This window comes from Falco naumanni, chromosome 16 (genome assembly GCF_017639655.2).
Source record: "Falco naumanni isolate bFalNau1 chromosome 16, bFalNau1.pat, whole genome shotgun sequence".
Lineage (NCBI taxonomy): Eukaryota > Metazoa > Chordata > Aves > Falconiformes > Falconidae > Falco > Falco naumanni.
In genome coordinates, this window is record NC_054069.1 from 4,801,580 (window position 1) to 4,821,813 (window position 20,234).

A 20,234-nucleotide genomic window follows, 5' to 3' on the forward strand; every position below is an offset into this window, starting at 1 on the left:
GGCAACTGGCCGAGGAGGTTGGCGAGCCCGGCGAGTTGGCGAGGAGGAGGAGGAGGAGGAGGAGAAGGAGGAGGAGGAGGAGTCCCGCACCGAACCCCCCTGAAACCGGCCCAAAAAGCGGTCGTCCGAACAGTTCCTGCCAAGGGCACGGGCAACGCTTGCCGCGCGTTGAGGTGGAGGGAGACGCTGAATCTTTTTATGGGATATATATATACAGTATATATAAATATACATATATATATATAATTTTTTTTTTTTTTCGTTAGCGTTCTAGCCACGGTTCCCAGCAGGGTCCTTCCGCTGCCATTACTGCATGCTGTATATGGAGTTAGGTGTGTATCGGTCCTCAACGAGACGAGATGAGCATCTCGGTCCACGCATCCCTGCACCCCCTCGCCTTGCCACCCTCAGGTTGCTGGCGCGCGGGGGATGAAGGGCCGCGGGGGACCGAGACCCCTCTCCGTCGCTTTTCGCCGCGTGGCCTCGGCCCCTTCGTGGCGGAATCAAGCAAACTGAGGGACAGAGGGAGATCTATATAGCTCAGTTTTCTATTTTTATATATATATATATATATATATGTGTGTGTATATGTGTGTGTGTGCGCGTGTGTGTGTGTATATATATATATATATAAAAAAATAAAAAGGAAATAAGGAAAAGAAAGCGAAGCAATGGGCAGCCGGCCACCCCTGCGGCCAAGCCATCGGCCAAAATGTGGGACCAGTCGACTCGCCGTGCGTTTCGGCGGAGGTCTCTCCTGCGGTCGGTTTTCCTCCTTCGGTTTCCTTTCCTTCCCCGCGGCGGATGGCAGGGGGCACGCGGGGGGGCCCGGGGGCGGGCGGGCGGGCGGCGAGGGGGCTCTCTCTGCCTATCCATTAAAACGATTGTTCCATGTGGCCGCTCCGTCTGGTTGTGGTGCTCATTGCCGCCCCATGCTCTCCCCCAACGCTGCCGGGATGGGGAGGGATGCGGGGAGGGGTGTCAGGGGAGGGGTGTTGGGTGGGAGCACTGAATCATTGCGACGGGCTGGGAGAGCATCGGAGAGATGGCACCTGGACCTCGCCGGCGAGCCCAGCGGGGATGCTGTCACAGGTAAGGATTTGGTGAGTAGATGGGGAGGGTGTGGGGCGCAGCTGTGCCCTACTTCCCCCCACACAATCCTGCCTGACTTCTTGAGGCCCCAAAAGCTTTTCGTGTAGCCCTCCGTGATGTTGCAGGGGATGCTCATGGAGTGGCCAAAGCGAGTCCTGCGGGAAGGAGCGATGCAGCGATGCGAGGTGGGTGTAAGAAACTGGGTACCCCTATGCACAGCTGTGTATGGACGAAGCACGGCGGGCTGGAACTTGGGTCTCCGTGCAGGTGGGGCGTGTGTCAGGCTTGTCTTAGCTGGTGTCTTGGCTTTTTGCTGATGTGCAGAAGGTTACTTAGTGCATTTGGTCCTCAGCCTCAGTTGTAGCCTCCAGAGTGCTGGCTTTTTTTAAGCCATCTGGCCCATTTTGGTAGGTTCAGAAGCCAATTGCAATGGTGGGACTGTTTTGTGGGGTTTTTTTGTTATTTCTTGACCCTACGATGAGTTTGTGTAACCCAGGAGATGAGCACGGGGAACAGGGAGTGAGAAAAAGCGATGGTAGGATGTTGCCTTGTGGTGTGACATGCAGTGGCTGAGCGATACCGGTGCGGGGCAAGGGAAGAGCTGTGCTCAAATGCATCACGGCATGTCCCAGGTAAGGGACAGAGTAGTGAGGATGTGGGGACAGGACAGCTGGGCACAGCTGTCCACGTCCCAGGGACAGGATGGCATGGGAGGCGGTGGCTGGCCAGCCCAGCTCCATGGGGGTGTGCTGGAGCCAGCCCTTCCGTTGGCTGTGGTTTATAGGAGAAAGTGTTGTGGCCCGTTTTGTCTTTGGCAGCGGATGTACCTCTGCCTCTCCCAGGGAGAAGGAGGTGGTGAAGGTCTTTGTGCAAGTCTTGGGACCCCCAGGCCGGGATAGCTGGCCATGGCAGAGCAAGCCTGGCAGAAGAGGCAGCACCCAGACACTTGCAGAGAACGGGGAGGGATCTCTCCTGGCAACCAAGGATGGGTATGGAGGTAACAGGGTTGTCTCCCTCACCTCTTCTCTGTTGTGATTTTTTTGGTGCTCTAGATGAGAGCTCAAGGAGTGTCTGATGCCAGAATTTGAGAGACGAAGAGCAAGTTAAAGAGAGACTGCTCAATGGGTGCATTTATGTATTAATTTATTGACAGATGTATGGGTGTCTCTTGGGAGGGGTGTGGAGGTCATGGCCTGTAATATGCTCTCCGTCCCTGCGGATGTAGCAGCTGAGGTCCTTGTCTTTCCATGCAAGTCAAGGGCCACGGAGGGAATCACCCCCCTCCACGCGGGAGGGGAGCGGCAGGCACCCCGCGCCGGGCAGAAAGGGGCCGCGTCGCCTCCCCAGCGCTTGGCGATGGTTTAAAAGGGAGTGACGCAGGCGAGGCGGCGGGATGTGCCACGAGGTGGGGCGTTTGCGTGTCTGTAGTCGTTTCTCTCCCGCTGAGACGGGTCCATCGCCAGATGCCCACAGAACTGGCGTGGTAAGATGGGTGGCATTAGCGAGGCCAAGACAGTGGCAGGATGCACGGGGGCCACATCTAAGAGACGAGTGTTGCTCGATGGTGCCTCTGGTTCCATCTCATCAGTCCTGGCTCCCTAATGGTTGTTGGGTTTGGGTTTTGTTTCTTTTTAAGAGACTCAAAGCAGAGAGGGTTTCCAACGTCGGTCACCCATGCTGCTCGACTTACTGCAGCTGAGGAAAAGCTCTTGTCCCCAGCATGGATGGGGAAGGGTCCCTGGAGGCTGGGACACAGCTGTGCCCTAGGTAGTGGGGCTCTCGCAGCCCAGAGCCGCAGGGGCAGCGGTGTTCCAGGTGTCCGGGGGCAGGCAGCATGGCACAGGCAGGGTGGCTCACCCCTCCTGGACCACTTTCCTGGGGAAGCTGTTGGGTTCGGGGAAGCACTTACCTTTCTGCCAGCGTCACTGGAGGGGGACAGCAGAGGTGTCCCTGATGGGCAAAGTTGCAGCAGCTCACAGCGGCGTCAGGGTGCAGAGTTTGCTTAGCTCTGTGCAGCACAGGAGAGCCTGCCGACAGCAGCAGGACAGTTTGTTGTGGAGTTGAGGGAGAAACTCTTGGGACGGGGCTTTTCATTCACATGTCAAGAAGGTGAAGGGAGATCTGGTCCCACCAAGGGGATTGCTCAAAGCAAACAAACCTCTGATGAGTCTGGCACAGTCCCACAGCCCCCAGTCCCCCCTACTCCCCCACGGTCACCCCAGGTGTCCCCAGCATCCTGGGACATACAGCTGATAGACGTCAGCTTTGGGATTTCCCTAGGGAAAGGACTCTCATCCACTCAGTGGCCACACAAGCTCCATTGGCATCCAGAGGCGATCAGGCAACACCCGTCTTCTGGCTCGCCCCTGAGCCAGTCGGCAAGGCATGGGTCCCAAAGTCTCGCGGCAGCCAGTCCCACAGTAGGGAAGCTTGTTGAATGTTTTCTCCCGGTTGATGGGGTGGAAAGGTGCAGCATCACATGGGGAGCTGGGCGTTGCAGCCTGCTGCCCCAGCCCTGCGTTTTTAGGGCAAGATCGTAGCCCTGCTGGGAGATGCCGAGGGTCGTGGCTCCTCCTGCTCTTGGTCCTCACCGTCTCTGTCCTTTGATGAAGACGTTTTGTCTGTGTCACACGCCGCCGAATCGCAATAGGAGCAAACCACCCTTAGGAGCGTGTCGTCTGCAGAAGCGTCTCTTGCACGGGGGTAGATTTAGTTGTCAGAGCAGGCGTTGGTATAAGATAATGGAGAAGATGCCGGGAACAGCTCAGCCACTGAAAAGAGGCCTCCCATCACACCACTTCTGCCGAACGTAGGTGAGCGATGAGAGCAAAGCCGGTCCTTACCCTGGAGGGGCTCTGCCAACAGGTACGTGCTCATCGGTGGCTGGGGGACGGAGGTGGGCAGGACTCGGGACCCATCAATGGAGCCACGAGGCCACTTCGCGGGCGAGATGCACGGGATGGGGCGAGGGATGGCCTGAACGGCAGCAGGCCCCCAGTCAGGGGGGCTTGAAGTGTTTGCCAGCACAGGGGGGGATTGAAAGAGGCTCCAACTAAGCATCAGGAGAGGCTACAGGAGCGACGGAGGTCTCGGGAGCCCTCCCAGCTCAGCGCGGTGGGTGCCGGGCACTGCGTCCCTCCCCAGGGTGCGTGGGGTCTGTGAAGCAAAGCCCCGAAGGTACAAAGTTCGTCAAACTTTATTGATACACTGCACAATCACAACCATCTCTTATTCTTGCCGAATTAGAAAAGGTTACAACTACAATGTAACATGCACAAATCTCAGGTAGTATAGCCACCCTTGGAATACAATGATCGACGGAAACTCAAGACTGGCCGTTGCGGCCGTCGGCAGGAGTGACCTGGGAGCCACGCTCCCCCCACCCTGGGTGCCCAGTCGCCCCCCCAAGCATCCAAACGCAAAGAGCAGTGGTTGCGAAGGGCTCCGCTGCCCGGGCGAGCCGCGGTGGGGCCGGCCTCAGCCAGCCAACACGTTCCTCACAATGGCACGTTACATGGCACGAGAAAGTCGAATACCGCCCCGGCAAAGGACAGGGGAGCCGGCCCGACCCAGGGAGGAGAAGGATGGGGCGGGGGCGGCCCCGGTGCTGGGTCCGCCAGCCTCAGCGTGCGTCGTGGCCTCTTGTTGTTGCCTCTGCTCTCCGATATGCCGTGGCCTCTGGCCCTGTATAGCTGGGGCTAGTTCACATTTCTGCTGTGGGGACAGAGAAATTTGGGGCTGGCCTGGGAAGGGGCATGGGGAGGGGTGGGGGGGTCATTGCAGGGCGGTGAAGACCAGCGAAGGCAGCGGGTCAAGGCATCTCCTGCGCCCAAGGGTACTTTTGGAGCAGGCAGACGGGAAAGGATGTGTGTGTCACCATGCCGGCTGAAGACAGCACCATCCCTGCTCTGCGAAGGTGCCTGGGGCCGTGGGGTAGGACCCGGATCACTGCCAGTGCCACCTTTCTGGGATGCTGGTGGAGAAGCGAAGCAAGACCGTAGGACACAGTCGCCCAGGGTGCCGTGCCAGATCCCTGCCCACCAGGTAAGCCAGCGCCTCGGGCTAGTGCCAGAGCGGCTTCTCCCTTGGGCCACGTGGATTTTGCCCATCAGCTGTGGTACAAGTTGAACATCCCAAGTGTGGGGGCAGGAGCGTTCATTGAGATTTTGTAGCTGTTGCTTTTTTTTTGGTGACAGCCTTGTGGCGCATGCCAGTCGGCACGAGTCCCAGCAGCATGGCAGGAGCAGGGATGAGGAGAGGGCACAGCTGCACAGAGGGTGGGGTGGTGGCCCATTGTGGGCTTGGGTTGTTGGGGTTTTTTTCCTCTCTTTCTTGTGCACCCAGGACCATTAGCCCCAGCTTCCTCGGGACAGCAGGGCAAGGTTTTGGCAGCGGCTGAGTTTGCGTGGGGCAGATGGCGTGTGCGTGGCCATGGCTCTTAAGCCACCTTGGTTATGGAAGGAGAAGGAGGTGCAAGGCATGGGGGAGCGCTGGGCCAGGGCAGGGGGGTGCTTTGTGTGCTTCTCAGCGTGTTGCTGTAGAGTTGAGTCTCCCTGTCACAGGCATAGGGTCCGGCACCGCATGTGAGGTTTTGGGAGCAGGATAGGAGGGTCTGTGCCTGGACCACTGCCCCAAAGCATTCCTGGACAGCCATGGAGCATCGGGAAGGCTCGGGGCTGTCACCATGAACAGAACGAGGGGACCGTGGTGTGGGGCACTGTTGAACACGCAATTCTGTACGCAGGGAGGTGACGCGGCTGCAGCAGGTGGCAGGGAAGGGGACAGAAGCTCCCAGGGTGGCTGGAGGAAGCAGAGGGCAGTCTGGGCGCATCCATTTGGTGTCAAGGCGTGGCACAGCAGCAGGGATCAGCCAGCAGTAAGCTGGGGGGTCAGAGCTGTCCTCATCCCTGCCGTGCTGCCACAGCAGATCCATCGAGCCTCCTCCACAGGGTTGAACGCGTTGGGCTTTCCTCAGGCAGGGGCACGTGGTGGGCATGAGGAAAGGCAGAGTGCAGACGCTGCAGCTCAGCATCGGCTCCTGTGGTTTTACTGTCCCTTGGAGAAGCGGAGATGCTTGGCTGAATGGTAGGGGGAGGCCACACTGGGAGACAGACCGGGGAGGTGTGGAGCAGCTGAGGTGCAGATGTCAAGGCCAGAAGCGTGTGGTCCTGGCCCCTCCGGGTGTGCACAGATGGGTGCGACGCCAGCTCCATAGCAAAAGGGCCTTGTCACCTGGTGTTTTGCTGTGTCATTCAGTGTCTCTGCCCAGTGTTGGTGGTGCTGTGCTTTTGAAGTGCAGGTTGGAAAGGGCTTGGAAAACAAGCCTGGAGGAACCGCCCTGCCAAGTGCTGGCACTGCATCAGGGTGAGAGCCACAGGGCAGCCCCCCCCCCCCTCCCCATTAGGGGAGCAGCAGCGGAGCGAACAGGAGGGGCAATGGCCTGACTGTCTGACATGGCAAGCCAGGGTGGTGGGAAGGCTGTAGTCCCTGTGAGGCTGGCAGCGGTCCCCAGGGCTCACATTCCAAGGAGAGCAGCCTCGTGCCCTCAGGAAGGGGAGGTGGGAGAGGGGTAAGATGTTATCTGGGAGAAAGAGTAGCAGGAGGTGGATGACCCTTGAAGGACAACTGGTTGTGTCAGACGACCCCCTCGGAAAGGGTGGGTGAGCATCGTGGTCAGGCGGCCCCGTGGGGCTGCGCTGTGGCCTTGGGGAGAGGGAAGAGCCTGGGAATGGAGGCAAGGCTGGGCGACGTGGAGCCGGTGATGTCAGGGTGCTTAGAGAGGAGCTTTGGTGGCGAGAACTGACATTCAGGACCGAGAGGGCTGAAGGCAGAGCCAGGAGGCTTCAACCTTGGGGTCTTTTTGGGCATAGGTGGCTTAGTGAGACGACGAGACGGACATCCCCGGCTACGGCTCTGGGCGGCACCCGCCCCGACGGCTCTGCACCCCCTACGTCGGAGACGAGGGGGCCATGGGGAACCCCATCCGTGCCGGACCGCATCCCCAGGGCGACGGTGGCGGGTGACAGTCTGGTGGCACGTGGTGGGGTCTGTACAGCGTAACCGGCGGTGAGAACGATCCCGGCACGCGGGAGACGGAGCCATCCTCGGACGCTTGGCGCCGCCGCCCGTCCTCCGGCGCATCGCCCGTCCGACGGAGAGGAGTCCCCGGGCGGCGCGGCGGGCCGAGCCCGCGGCGGGGGAGAGGCGCGGCGGGGCCTCCCGGGACCCTCCGCTCCCTTATCAAAAGTTGAGGAGGAGACAGGCGAGGAGGGCGGCCCAGAGGCAGAGGCCAGCAGCTGCCCGGGACGCTGCGTTGCCACCGTCGTGCACTGCTCCAGGCCCTGTGCAGGGGAGAGAAGAAAAGGAAGACAAAGAACAGCATTAAGGCCAGTGCTGAGTGGATGTGAAGGTGCAAAGGGAACCCACCTCCCCATGGTTCCTGCCGTCCCCTTCATGTCCCACCCCACCCTGTGCCAGCCATCCCCCCAGGGCTGACGCTTGTCCATGGTTTGGAGAGCGTTGTTGGTGTTGGCATAGGGGCCAGGCGGTCTCAAGGAGGTAGGCAAAGAGCTCAAGGGACATTGAGGTCCTTGTTTGAGGAGGAAGATGCCCAGGGCAGACAACAGTGGTGGCAAGCCCCACCACGCTTGGAGGACACCCTCCTCGGAGACGCCTGTGCAGCGGCAGGCCGTGCACAGGAGCCTGCCCCGTAGGCATAAGCAGCCATGCCGTGTCCGTGCTGGGAAACAAGGGTCCCTCAACCATCAGGAGATGAGCAGGACACGGAGTGGGGGCTCTGGACGGGGGACACAGTTGGGAGTGTCGTGTCATTGTGCAGGTAGGTCTTTAGCAAGAGGGTGAGGACGATGTGGCAGAGAAGGCACCGGTGAGGCAGGAGGCGGACCTGGATATTCTGCCCATGCAGTACAAGAGTCGCCGTGCGGGTAGTGACAGCTGAGGAGAGCCAGGGGGACGTATGGCTGTGAGTAGGTGATGGGGAGCGCAGTGGGTTTGTTACTCTGGGTGTACGTCAGGGTGAGGAGCATGCTCCAAGAGAACCCCGGCACCTCACGTTTTCCTGGTGCCAGGCAGCAGAGTTAGCGGGTGACACGGCACGCTTGCGTGCCCTACGCCGCAAGTCAACCCTTGGGAAGGGCCAGCGTGGGAGCGAGCCTTGCTGAGACCCACCGGCCAAGTCTGGGGAGAGGAGGCAGTGCCACCGCACGTGTCCGTAAGTCAGGCTGGGCAAGGAGGCATCACCCCACGCCATGCATCTGGCAGGCTTGGAGCCCAGCACAGCTGGGGCAGCCAGAAAAGCAGGTCCCCAGGGGAGGCCCTGCAGGGCCACCCCACCAGGTTCTGAGCGCTGGTCAGTTTTTAAGAAGTGCTTTTGAGAAGCGTGGGAGCAGGCGATCCTGCTGCGTTGTCAGTTGAGCGAGCGGGGTGGAACACTGGCTCCCCTGTTCTCCCGTTCTTTCCGTTGGCCCTTTCTGTTTCCCCTTGCCACAGTCTCACTCCATCCTCTGCGTCTCCCTTCCCTTTCTCCCACCCACTTCCCTGTCTTCCACGGGTCCCCCTCATTCCTATGTGCCGCATCCCCCTCTTTTTCTTTTTCCATGTCTCTCAAGTCCCTCCCGCTGTCTCCCCAGTTTCAGCCTCCCAGCATCTCTCCCCTTCTTTGTCTGCCTCGCCCCCCATCACAACCTCTGTTGCTCTGCCTGTTTCTCCCTCCCCTTCTAGCTCGCTCTCTCGACCTGAGCATCTCCCTGTGGTTTTGAGCTGTCTCTAACTCTCTGCATCCCTCCCTCTTGTGCTCCCCGTCTATGTCTGGATCCCACCCTCCCCCCTGTCCCTGTGTCCACCTTGGCATCTCAGTCTCCTCTTACCTCACTGCTCACCTGCGTTCTGTGTCCCCCTTCTTTTCTCGGTCAATTTGTCTCTCCTGCCCCTTTGTGTATGTCTCCCTCTGTTCTGCCCCTCCTTGCTGCCTCGCGGTGGGTCTCCTCTTGCTATCCCACTCCGTCTGAGGACCTCTTTCCATCGGGCCACCTGAGCAGCCCCCCATTTGTTTCCCTGCATCTCTGCCCCTGGGTCTCTCTGTGTCTGTTTTTTTTCTTCCTGTGTCTCACTCTCCGTCTCTCTTTCTATGTCTGTCTCCTGGTTTTCCCTCCGTCCCTCTCCCTTGTTCTTGCCCCCCCTTCTGCCTTGGCCCCTCCCTCTCCCTGGCTCGGAGTGTCTCCCTCTGGCTGCCTCACTGTTCCGGGTCTCTCTCTGTCTTCCCCCCGCTCTGTCTCCCTTCTCTTTGTCTGCTTCACAGTCAGTGTCTGTCCCTCACTCCCTGTGTCGCTGCATCTCCATCTCTGACTCTTTCTGTGCTGGCTTATGCCATCTTTGTCTTTTTTTCTCTCTCTGTCTCATTCCATCTCTGTCTTAGTATCTCTCCCGCCTTGTGCTGCAACCCTCTTGTTATCTAACTGCCTTTCCCTCTGCCTTTGTTTCTCTACCCATCTCCCTGCAATGCTCTGTATCCCCACATCCCCATCCTCCTCTCTCGGAGCTCTTATCTATGTCCCCGCGTTGTGCCATCTGCACCCTTTTCTGTGCATCTCTATCTCCCTCAGTGGTTTGGTTTCCTTCTACCTCCTGGTCTTTATGCCCGTCTCCCTCTCTCTGTATTTCTCTGCCTCCCAGTCTCCCGGCTGCATGCATCTCCTCCCTCTCTCGCGTTCTCAACCCCCTTTGCTGGGTCTCCCTCTTAATGTCTGTCCACTGTCTCTCACTTTATTCCCCTGGTGCCCTCTCCCTCTTTCCCCAGTGCATCCCAGCCTGCCCACCCTCCCTTCTCTCTCCCTGGCTGGTCTTTGTTTATTCTCCTTTTTCTCTGATGGCAACCCTTGCTTCTGTCCATGCATCTCCTTCCCTCCCTGTGTCCTTTTCTGTGTGTCTCTCTGTGCCTCCACAGCCTCCCCCCCTTCCCTGTCCTGCCCACTGGTGCTCTCCCCTGTTGTGCCTGATGCTGCATCTCTCTCTGGCAGTTCTCTTGGTCTCCCTGTGTCTTTCCTGTGCTCCATCTTCCACACTCTCTGTTTCCCCTTCTCTTGCTCTGCCTCTCGGGTGTCTCACTCAGGTTTGTCCCCCTTTTGGTTTGTCTCACTCCCTTAGTTTCTCAATTCTGTTTTTACTGTCCCCTCCCTCCCTCTGGGGTCTGGCGATGTCTCTTAGAGGCCATGTCCCTTTGTGTGTCTACCTAAGTCCTTTTTTTCCCTCGTGGTGTAGGTGCTCTTCTCCCAGGCTCCATCTTCTCCATCTCTTGGACTCCTTCTCTGTGCCTCACGTTGCGCTGTCCATCTCCTTTTGTTGGCATCACTGGTGCCCCCCCCCCCCCCCGTCTCCTCATCTCTGGGCACGTCTTCCTTCTGTTCCATGAGGCTGTCCGCCCCTCCCCATGACACTATCTCTCTGGCCCCCAGTTGTCCATCTTCGCATGCTGCCCTCCTTCCACTTGCACCTCTGCGTCTGTGTGGTTCCAGTGCTGCCCCCCATACTCCACCCTCTCCCTGTGCTTGTCTCTTGCCCTCTCTCTCTCACCCTGAGAGTCATCCTCTCTCCCCTTGGTTGTTTGTCCCCTCTTTCTTTCTAATCTAACCATTTCCCTGTCTGTGCATCCTCCCCTCAGCTCCCAAGTCTCCTTTTTGTATCCTCCCGAGTACCCCAAATCTGACCATTTGGCATCTGAGCATGTTTTCCCCATTTTCCACCTCCCCTCTCTTCCTCCTTTCTAGGCCTTCTGCTGTCCCCATCTCTGATTGTCTCTGCCGCCTTTTATGTAACTCTGCTCCTGCCTGTCTCTGTTGCTCATTCCCCTTCTGCAAGTCTGTCTTTTTTATGACTCCTGTGTCCTCCTTGGTGTCCTTCCCGGCATTTCTCTGTCTGTAGCACTCTTTCGTTGTAGCTGCTGTGGTCTCAGTAGCTAAATCTTGCTCTGTCTCTGTGCCCCCATCTCACCCTTTCTGGGCGTCTGTCTGCCTATGTCCTTCTGACTTGGTCTCTCTCTCCACTTCTCTCTGTCCCTCTCTCCTTTTGTCCTCTGCCTCTCCCTCTCTGTCGTCGTCGTCCCCCCCACTTCTCTCTTGCCCTCCTCCATGCTCATCTCTCTCCCCCTGTCTCCCCCTCCTCCTTCTCCCCAGTTTCTCCTCTCTTTGCATGTAGTTTTCTTTCTTTGGTTCCGTGACTCTCTCCCCATCTACTTAGTAGCTCTCCTGCAGCCTGCCTGACTTAGTCTCTGTTGTGGTCTCCCAGCCAGGTGCCCATCCAATAATTATCTCGGGTGACCCTGGATAAATGTGTCTGGGTGTCTTGTGGTGGGTGCACACAGGAGCAGGGAAGGTGAGATCCTTTTATTTATTGGTAGAGGGTGCTTGGTAGGGAGATGAGTTGTTCATCAGCATTTGGAGGGAGGGAAGCAGGTCACAACCCACCAGCTCCTCAGCGACTGGAGGATGCAGTTGGTCATTTGCTTGTAAAGTCTCGTTTGCTCACACATCAGGGATCAGGCCTCGGTGGACAAGCCATCCATTTGCTAAAGCAGGACATCGCTCTCGGCCCCACACACATCCCGTGAGGTGGTACCAACGTGAAACCCAAGGGTGGAGTAACTCCCCCGGTGACCCCATGGCCTAGAGAACAGGAGCGCCTTTGGCTGCTGGCATCCCTGCGCACTCCAGAGAGGGTCCTTGCCCCTCAGAGGAAAAGAGCACCTCCCACCCATTGCCTGACAGCTGACGTGATCCCCAACGTCCTCCCGGCAGAGCCCTGCCACACATGGACAACTGCAAGACCTGCAAGGACACAAGAATGCACGGAGGGGGCACATTGGCACCAAGACCATGAGACAGAGCCTCTGAGAACAACTAGAAGGGCACGCTCAACAGCAGAGGAACAGACGGAGCGCCAGCAGGAGAACAGAGGAGGTGTAGGCAAGCAGGGCGGGTGAGAAGAGGAGATGGCCAACAAGAGAAGGACAGAGTGAGGAAGAAGCCCACGGCCAGAGGGAGGGACATGGAGAAAAAGGCAAGGCATGAAACGCCCAGACACAGAAGCTGCTAAGAGCCACCAGCATAGACACGTGTCCAGAGGCAAAGAGAAAGCACCTACAAACAGATGTGGCAGCACCGTGGGGATGACCACAAAGGGGTGCCAAGAGGGTAGCGCTGACAAACACCCCCCAAAAGACCACAGACCTCAACCTGCTGAGGCAGAGTGAGACAAAGACCCACGTGTCACAAACCACGTGTCACAGCCACCTTGAGAGAAACAGCTAGGGCCACCCCACAGTGACCACTGGCAATGGTGCTCACATCCCAGCACACATGGAGGATGCTGCCCAAGGTGACGTCCAAGAGACGGACAGGCACAACGCGTGCACTGGGACCGACCTGCACGCTCACACGGCAGGAACAGGCTGAGCCACAGAGAGAGGACTGCAGGAAGATAGACAGGTGACACACACCATCCAAGACAACCGGGAGCCTTGCAAGATGTGAACGAGGGTGCTCTGTGCTGCTGCAGACCCAAAGCACACATGCACGTGCCTACAGCCACCCAGAGACCGACACAGAGCCTTGTTACCACACAGAAGACAGGCACAGACACGCCGCTAGACAGAGGTGGTGCCCGACGATGCAGACGCACACGAAGCAAGAGGCACTGAGACTGGATGCACTGCAGGAGGGCTTCAGACCCACAGCAATACACTGACAGACAGAAACTGGGACAACCAGATGCCCTGCAGTGAGGGGCAGCACAGCTGAAGGCACGGACTATATCCCAAGACACCCACCATCTGCAACCGGGAAAAAGACCCAGAGGCAGAGAGGGGAGATGTGGGCACCACCACAGTGAGCCACAGAAGCCAGTGGGGAGATGCCTCAAGACTCCACACTGTAGATGTGGTGGCCCTGGGTGTAGCCATACACCCCTATGCAGGCACACTCAACCCTGGCCACACGCCCTGACACAAGCAGTCCAAAGAACCCATGTTGAACCCAAGACAGCCACATAAACACGCCCAACACACACACACCGCCCGCCCCGGACACACTGCCAGGCACCTATGATGAGAAGGTGACAAGCCACGGCGCAGCCTGGGAGACACGTTGCCGGCAGACTCTCACATCTACATGGGAGATGGGGAGACCAGCGTGTGCAGGTCTAAATCAGAGTGAGAGCAAGGGTGCTGGTGGGACAGGAACAAAGAAGCTGGCAGATGCAGAAAGGTGGCCACAAATCCTGGGGTGCAGACTCCAGTGCCTTGAGACTGCCGCTCTAGCCTGAAGGAACTCTACCACACGGGGACCAAACCATCACACTTTGCTCTCCAGCAACCCCCTAGCACATCCCTACCCCTTAAACAGACACACAGACGCTAGGGACACACCAGTAGACGCCTGGCACCATGTGGGACTACTACCCTGAGCCTCCACGGAGGAAACACAGCCAGCCTCCCCAGTGCGGGTCAACCCCTGCATGCTCACGCACAGTAGTGTTGTTTTTTTTTTTTACTGAAATAAAGTTGGGTTTTTTTTTTCCTGATGTCAGTTATCTCCTTCTAGCACAGCTCCTGCAACAATATCCTTCCAGTCAGCGCCACAAACGCAGCTGACAACACGGGATTTCTTTCTCTGTCCTCATGCAATGCTTGTGCCCTCCCTGTCCCACCCATTTGGCAACATGAGTGGTGAGGGACAGACGGTTGCATTCAGCCTCCCAACTGCGAGGCTGTAGCACACACCACACCGGGACAAATGGCAACCCACACCAGACCACAACACGACCCAAGCAGGACAGACTGGCCCAGCGCCGAAAACCATACAATGGGTTAGAACACAATAGATCAGCCCATATCGGAGTTCACCTGATCGATCAAAACACAAGAGAAAAGATGAGAACAGAACCTGACAGTCTAGACCCAAAGAAAAGAGCCTGGACCAGGGCAGATGAGAACGGATTAGAATAGAACGGCCTGGCCCCTAACAAAACAACATAGATTACAGCAGAGCAGACCCAAACTCAACCGTACAGAATCCAACAGAATAGACCAGAGCCAAAACCCCTGGAGCCAAGCAGGACAGGTCTGACCGCAATGGAACGGGGCAGGGCAGGCTGGTGCAGAACAGAATACAGCAGCACACAACAAATTAGGGTCTGTGATAGCCCCCTCAGCTTGCCAGAAAGCCACAGGGACGTGCCACAGCTACACATCGCCTTCCTCAGTGACAGCTGCCCAGTCTACCACTCCTCAAACACAAAAGCACCCGACGCGAGCTGCCCCGCTGTGGCCCTCCACGCCTCCAGCGCTCAGCCTGCTGCTGCCGCTATAACACAACTGCCGGTAGCCCTGCCAGTCCAGCACCCGGGACAACCCCCACACCGTGCACCCGAAGCGCATGCTCACCTGGCCCGGGCCCCCTCCTCGGCCCTGTGCTCCAGCGATGCCGCAGCTTGGCCAGGAGCCTCTTCTCCGCCTGCGGCTCCGGCTCTGCAAAGACGAACGGCTGCCTGCCAGCTGACTCTGCTGCGTGCCCCTGAACACCCGTGAGCGCCGTGCCCACCACTGAGCACTGCCCAGCTGTGTGCGCCCGCTGGGGCCAATGCAGATATCAGCTGCTGCATCCTCTCTGCGGGACCTTGCCACCCCATTTGGCATCTCAACAGGCCAGCAACACTAAATACAGCCAGCTCCACTCCATCGCCAGCTGCCCGCCCACCTCGCTGCCTCCTCTTCATCCTCCTCTGCCTTGCTATAGCTTGCTGCAAAAAAAACAGAGCACCTACCATACAGGATGATGCTGGCATTGGTGTTGCCCAGCTTGTTCGTGGCCACGCACGTGTAGTTGCCATAGTCCTTCTCCGAGACGTTGAAGAAGGTCAGCGTTGACAGGCGGCCCTTGCTCTCGATCCGCACGCCCTCCAACCCGTTTGCTAACCTGTGGGGAAATGTGGATGATGGCACTCTGCGATATATCTTGCCCTTTCCCCAGGCACCCCCTCTCTTCCCAGGCACCCCCTCTCTTCCCACCAACCAACACCACTATACAGCCACATGTTGTCACCAAGACAAGCCCCAACACGCTGCCCGAAAGCACACCACGCTCTCCATCCCGTAACTCATCTCCCTGCCTGACTCATGTGGCCAACATCACCCCCTGCAAGCCACAGCCACCATCCACAGAGAAAGCCCCCTGGGACCCCCTCAGCCTTTAGCTAAGCGCTCAGACCCACAAAAATGAATTAATCCCAGCCTTTCTCCACACTTCAGCCCCCAGGCTGGTGTGGTTCCCCGCCCCCCAACCCGCTATGCCCTCCCCTCTGCAACCCCTCACCTGGTGTCCTCTTTGAACCACTGAAACTCCGCCATGGGGACGGCCGAGGCCTCGCACTGCAGGATGCCCTTCTGGCCCACCGAGGCGCCTGTGTTCTTGGCGTTCGAGATGTACGGCGGGTCTGCGGAGACGCCGTACTGCATCACTCTGGGCCACGCATGCCCACCCCGCCACAATTCCCCCGGCCCTTCCACTCACAGTTGACGGTGACTTTGACTTTCCGCACATCTGGGACAGCCACGTCGTTGACAGCGCTGCACTCGTACTCCCCGGACTGCTCCCGCGTGATGCCTGTGATCTCCAGGTACTCGTCCTCGCTTACAAAGCCCTGCCCTGGGAGATGTCCCGAACACATGGCACCATTGCCCATGGACACTGGGACCTGCCCCCCCCTTACACCCTCTGCCTGGATTCTGGCATGCCCTATACCCAGGAAGCCTGGGACATCCTGTAACAAGCATCATCACCCCCATATCAGGGCACATCAAAGGGCCAGCACCTCCACCCTCCACAACAGACAGCAGCGGACTGTAGGCCATCTTTGTACCACCCTGGCCACCTCTATAGGGACATCCATCCATCCCACGTGGGCTGGGTGAGACCCCAGCTCGGACCGAGATGGTTCAGCCACCAAGCCCTGAGTGTGGTCTCACCTTTCCCAGAGAGGTGCCGCCACGTGACGGTGGGCTCCGGTCTCCCGAAGGCCAGGCACATGAGAGTCACACTGCTGCCCTCGTTCACGGTGATGTCAGATGAGATGTTAACAATCTGGGGGGGAACTGCAAGACAAAAAGAAGAGCAAAGCCACTGTCAACACTCCAGCTCACCACACCCCGCCAGGAAGCCCGGGCAGTGAGATCTGCCCCATCACTGGACATCAGTGTCCACCCCATCACTCTGTTTGGTTGCCAACCCTGTGTCTCCAAACCAGCACCTCGGACCAGAGCAGAGCACGGACCCAGGGCACGAAGGGGTGCCCCTCCCCGTGGCTGAGCCCCCGATAACCAGCTCTCGTTATGGCCCATGACAAGGCTCATATTTTAGCATATTTATTAAAGCTGTTTAAATTACTGAGCGTCTGCTCCATTCAATACCGGCCACAGTGATTTATATTACTCTATCCCCAGATACTCCATCTAATAAATAACTTGGCAATCTCCACACCCATAAATATCCCTGGCCCCGGCAAAAAGCAATTAAAGCCCACTCGCCAGCGCCGCTTCCCAGCACTCTGGGCCATCGAATGCAGCCCCCAAAGGGTCTGTACCCCAGGGAACAAGTAAGGCTGTACAAAATGACCTGCCCCAAGGTAAACACCACTCAACAACACCAGAAAGGATGCCTCGCACCCCCTCCCTGAGCACACCATGTGCCCAGAGCCCCAGCTCACGTGGCGTCGCACACCCAACCCTTGTGCCGAGGGCTCTCCCACAGCACTGGGGTGATTGCCTGAAAAATACTGTCGCTGACACCGGCACCACCTGGAAGGGGACATGAGGGCTGCTCTGGTGTCCTCTCGCCCCTGAGGACTGTGCAAGCCAGGGCTCTAAACTGACCAGGCTGGGTAAGGACAGAGGGATGCCCAGCGGGGCCGGCGCTACATCCCCTGCGGCGTTCGGTCCGTAACCGCCAGGCTTTGAGCCTCACCAGGCTTTAAAAACCCAGCACCCTGAGCCAGCCTTTTGCTCCCAGGCTTGGGAGAGACGGCACAGGGGGGACAAGCCGCAGCAAAGACGTGGCGCAGTCTCTGTGGCCTGATGGGCCCTGCAAAGCAGTAAATTTCCCAGCAACTTGACACATTAATATAGAAGTACAGTCTTGTTATAGCAGAGGGAGATTGTCCGAGTCCTTCAGGGGAAAGCAGCAATCCAAAAATGAAAAGTGTGCCCTGGCAACTGTTGGGAAATGTAGTTACCACTTGGAGCAGGGCTGGCCAGCTCCGATGGTGTGGCCCCAAGGAGCTCCACCATGGGAAGGCTGCCGATGGTCCTTCCTTGCTCAGCCAGGGAGATGACATTATGCCCTATTAGCAGCATCCTTGCACTTCTCCCCTCCGTTAACAGCATCTCAAAACAGGTACCAGGAACATCTAAAACCAACAGCATCAAAGACAAGCCGCCCCACAACTGGGGATTTGTCACCCACTCACAAGCCTGCAAACCAGACCTCCTCGTATGCAGTTTTGGTCCAAGATGACAGCAGCACCATTAGTGGATGCTGAGACCCTAGGATGCCTGCTCCAGATGGCACCCTGACTCTTCTGTCTCTTATAAAAGCCATGGAGTCAGATGAGAGTGATGGTGAGTGATGCATAGCACCAGCGAAATCACGACCATTGTACTATCCCTGCTGCACTCAAGGCACCACCCTCCCTTCCCACCCAGCACTTCTCCAGGATGATCCCCCCTGTTCCATGCTACCTGCGAGGCTACGCATGCCACGGATTACATGGGGTGAAAAAAAAAATCCAACCCCCAAGCATCATGCAGACATTCATCTGCTTCTCACAGCCTTACTAGATAGACGTGCTCCAGGTGCAGACAGTGCTTGCAGGCAAGCATGCTGCCAGAGGAAGGCAAGCCCTCCCTGTGCAGGTGCTGTGGTGCTCAGCTCTGAACCCCCACAAAGAGCTAAAACTACATAAAACGAGAGCAACACACGTCAAGGAAGCCAATCTGATCCACATCTCCTGGCAGAGATTTCATCTACTACACAGGAGGCAAAATTAGCTCCGCACACCTTTCCCTGCACAGCATCCGCTCCGCCTCTGTATTTCTAGCATCACCTGCCCATTCCACCTCCTGCACACAGCCCTGCTGGGGTCAGACCGTGGACAAAGGCACTCAGACAGGCCAGACTGATCAAAGGCAGACGGACTAGAGAGCACCCCAGCTGTAGACCCGCTTGGCACCAGCCTAAGGACACGGCCTCTGTCAAGGCTGTCCCCCAGGATGATCACCATCCGACTGTCATTCAACAACACACCCCTACAACAGGGCTGCACTCTCCCAGCCTGAAAAGGGGGTCACACACGCAGGAGGTACGCTGGAGCTCGCTGGAGCATCTTCACCCTCCCAGCCCTCTCCCAGCTCATGGCCATCATTTCTTTCCCATCCTCCGAGTCCCAACCCACAAGTACAAAGTGACATGCAGAGGCTGGTGCTCTGCACGCAGGTGTGAGCCTGTCCTACTCCCAGGTACAGAAATAATTCCACTCCTGCACAGGAAAATATCACTACCAATAGCCACTGCAGCCCGAACGCTCCCATTTTGGCAGACACCAAGCCACACAAACACACACATCAGCTCCAAAGCCCTCCCCTCCAGCAAAGGATGCTGACACAGCAGGCAGACAAGCCAGCAGGTCTCGCAGAGGGGAACGGCACCTCCCAAAGCCACTGGCCATGGCCCCGAAGCCACAGGGGCCAGGGTAGCACTGCCATGCTGTGCTGCTGCCTGCCTAATCCGATCAGAAATGCCCTCGAGCGCTGGCAGGGACAGCCACGGAAAGTGCGGGGACCCCACCGGATGGCTCGATATCCTGCCGCGACGGCGATCGTTGCCTACAAGGTTAGCAGGACTTAGAGAAGGACATCTAAGGACCTTGATTACATTTCTATAGATCTCACTGGGTGGGCTGTCAAGGACAGGATCACAAGGGCTCCTTGGGAGGAGCTGGCAGAAGCTGGGCCCATGCAGGGACATGGCCATCAGCAGATGGGACCTGAGTGCCATCAGGTGGGATAACTCCATCAGCAAACATGACTGCACGGATAAAACCAACCTGCAGCTGTGCCCTGTAAATGCCATGAGGTGGGTACAGCTGAGGCACGTACACGACTGCCCTGACGAGTGCATGCCACCAGAGCTGCCGTGTCCCAAGTTGAGGACAGCTTGGGATCAGTGCTGGGCAGTGTCCAGAGGCTCTTCTGTCCCACTATAGAGTCTTCCTGGTCCTTGACAGGCTGGGTCAGATAGTCCTGCTGATACCTTGCGGCCCACCAGCATGACTATGGATGCTGTCCCTAGGATGTTGACAGCATCCTTTCCCTCGATTACCTTTGGTTCTTCACGTTTACCTCCACCTGTCCTACATCCCCTACACAGCAAATACCCAGTAGTTACGACAGCCTCACCTCACTACATACAGAATAAATGATGACCAGTTGAACATACTAACAGCTAGAGAAGTGGCAAGAGTAGGGCTGCCGCTCAGTTGGAGAGATGGAGCATCGTTGCCTCTCTGCCTTTCGCCAGGTTGGTGCTTCCTTGTGTGCAGAATATAAAAGCTTGCTCCTCTGAGCAGCTCGCGTTAGCCTGCACACACGTCACTACACGCCTGATCATACAATAGCTAAGGAAAAAGACTACGACAACAAGCAAATTGAATACAGAATAAATCCCAAGCAAGTGACGAGTGGCATGGTCTCGCCGGAGCAGTGAGAGGCCCACAGAGGATTTCGTCAACCCTGCGTAATATTAATCACGGGTAAGTTAATGCATAATGTTTGGTAGGCCAAAAAATACATTTGCGCTGTAATTCCTTGTTTGTTAGGAAAGCCGGCAAGAGAAATTGAATGTGAAAGCGATGCCACTAAATTCAATAACAATAAGCCTGTGATTTATCTCCTTTCTTTACCGCTTGAGACCCAAACCGCCCTATGCACCGATTCACGCTCTCCATCGGGCCTGGGCGTGTGTCGGTTTCTGCCACCACTCCCGGGGTCCGTGAGACACCATCTCTCCCCTCTCCTCCCAGGC

General features: G+C 57.6%; 1 protein-coding gene across 6 annotated transcripts in view; it reads right to left on the reverse strand.

Moving 5' to 3' along the window:
- Positions 1-4,270: 4,270 nt before the first annotated feature.
- LOC121098360 (opioid-binding protein/cell adhesion molecule homolog) overlaps positions 4,271-20,234 on the reverse strand; it is a 309,136-nt gene continuing 293,172 nt past the window's right edge. For 4 of the 6 annotated variants that reach the window (XM_040616273.1, XM_040616272.1, XM_040616276.1 and 1 more), the window contains 6 exons: positions 16,127-16,252; positions 15,672-15,806; positions 15,474-15,594; positions 14,926-15,077; positions 14,546-14,629; positions 4,271-7,433 (listed from right to left, as the gene is read on the reverse strand). In XM_040616273.1, coding sequence (XP_040472207.1) covers positions 7,333-7,433; positions 14,546-14,629; positions 14,926-15,077; positions 15,474-15,594; positions 15,672-15,806; positions 16,127-16,252 — 719 coding nt within the window. In that variant the 3' untranslated portion in view covers positions 4,271-7,332. The remainder of the gene's footprint in view (positions 7,434-14,545; positions 14,630-14,925; positions 15,078-15,473; positions 15,595-15,671; positions 15,807-16,126; positions 16,253-20,234) is intronic. The other 2 variants (XM_040616275.1, XM_040616274.1) reach the window with 1 other exon arrangement.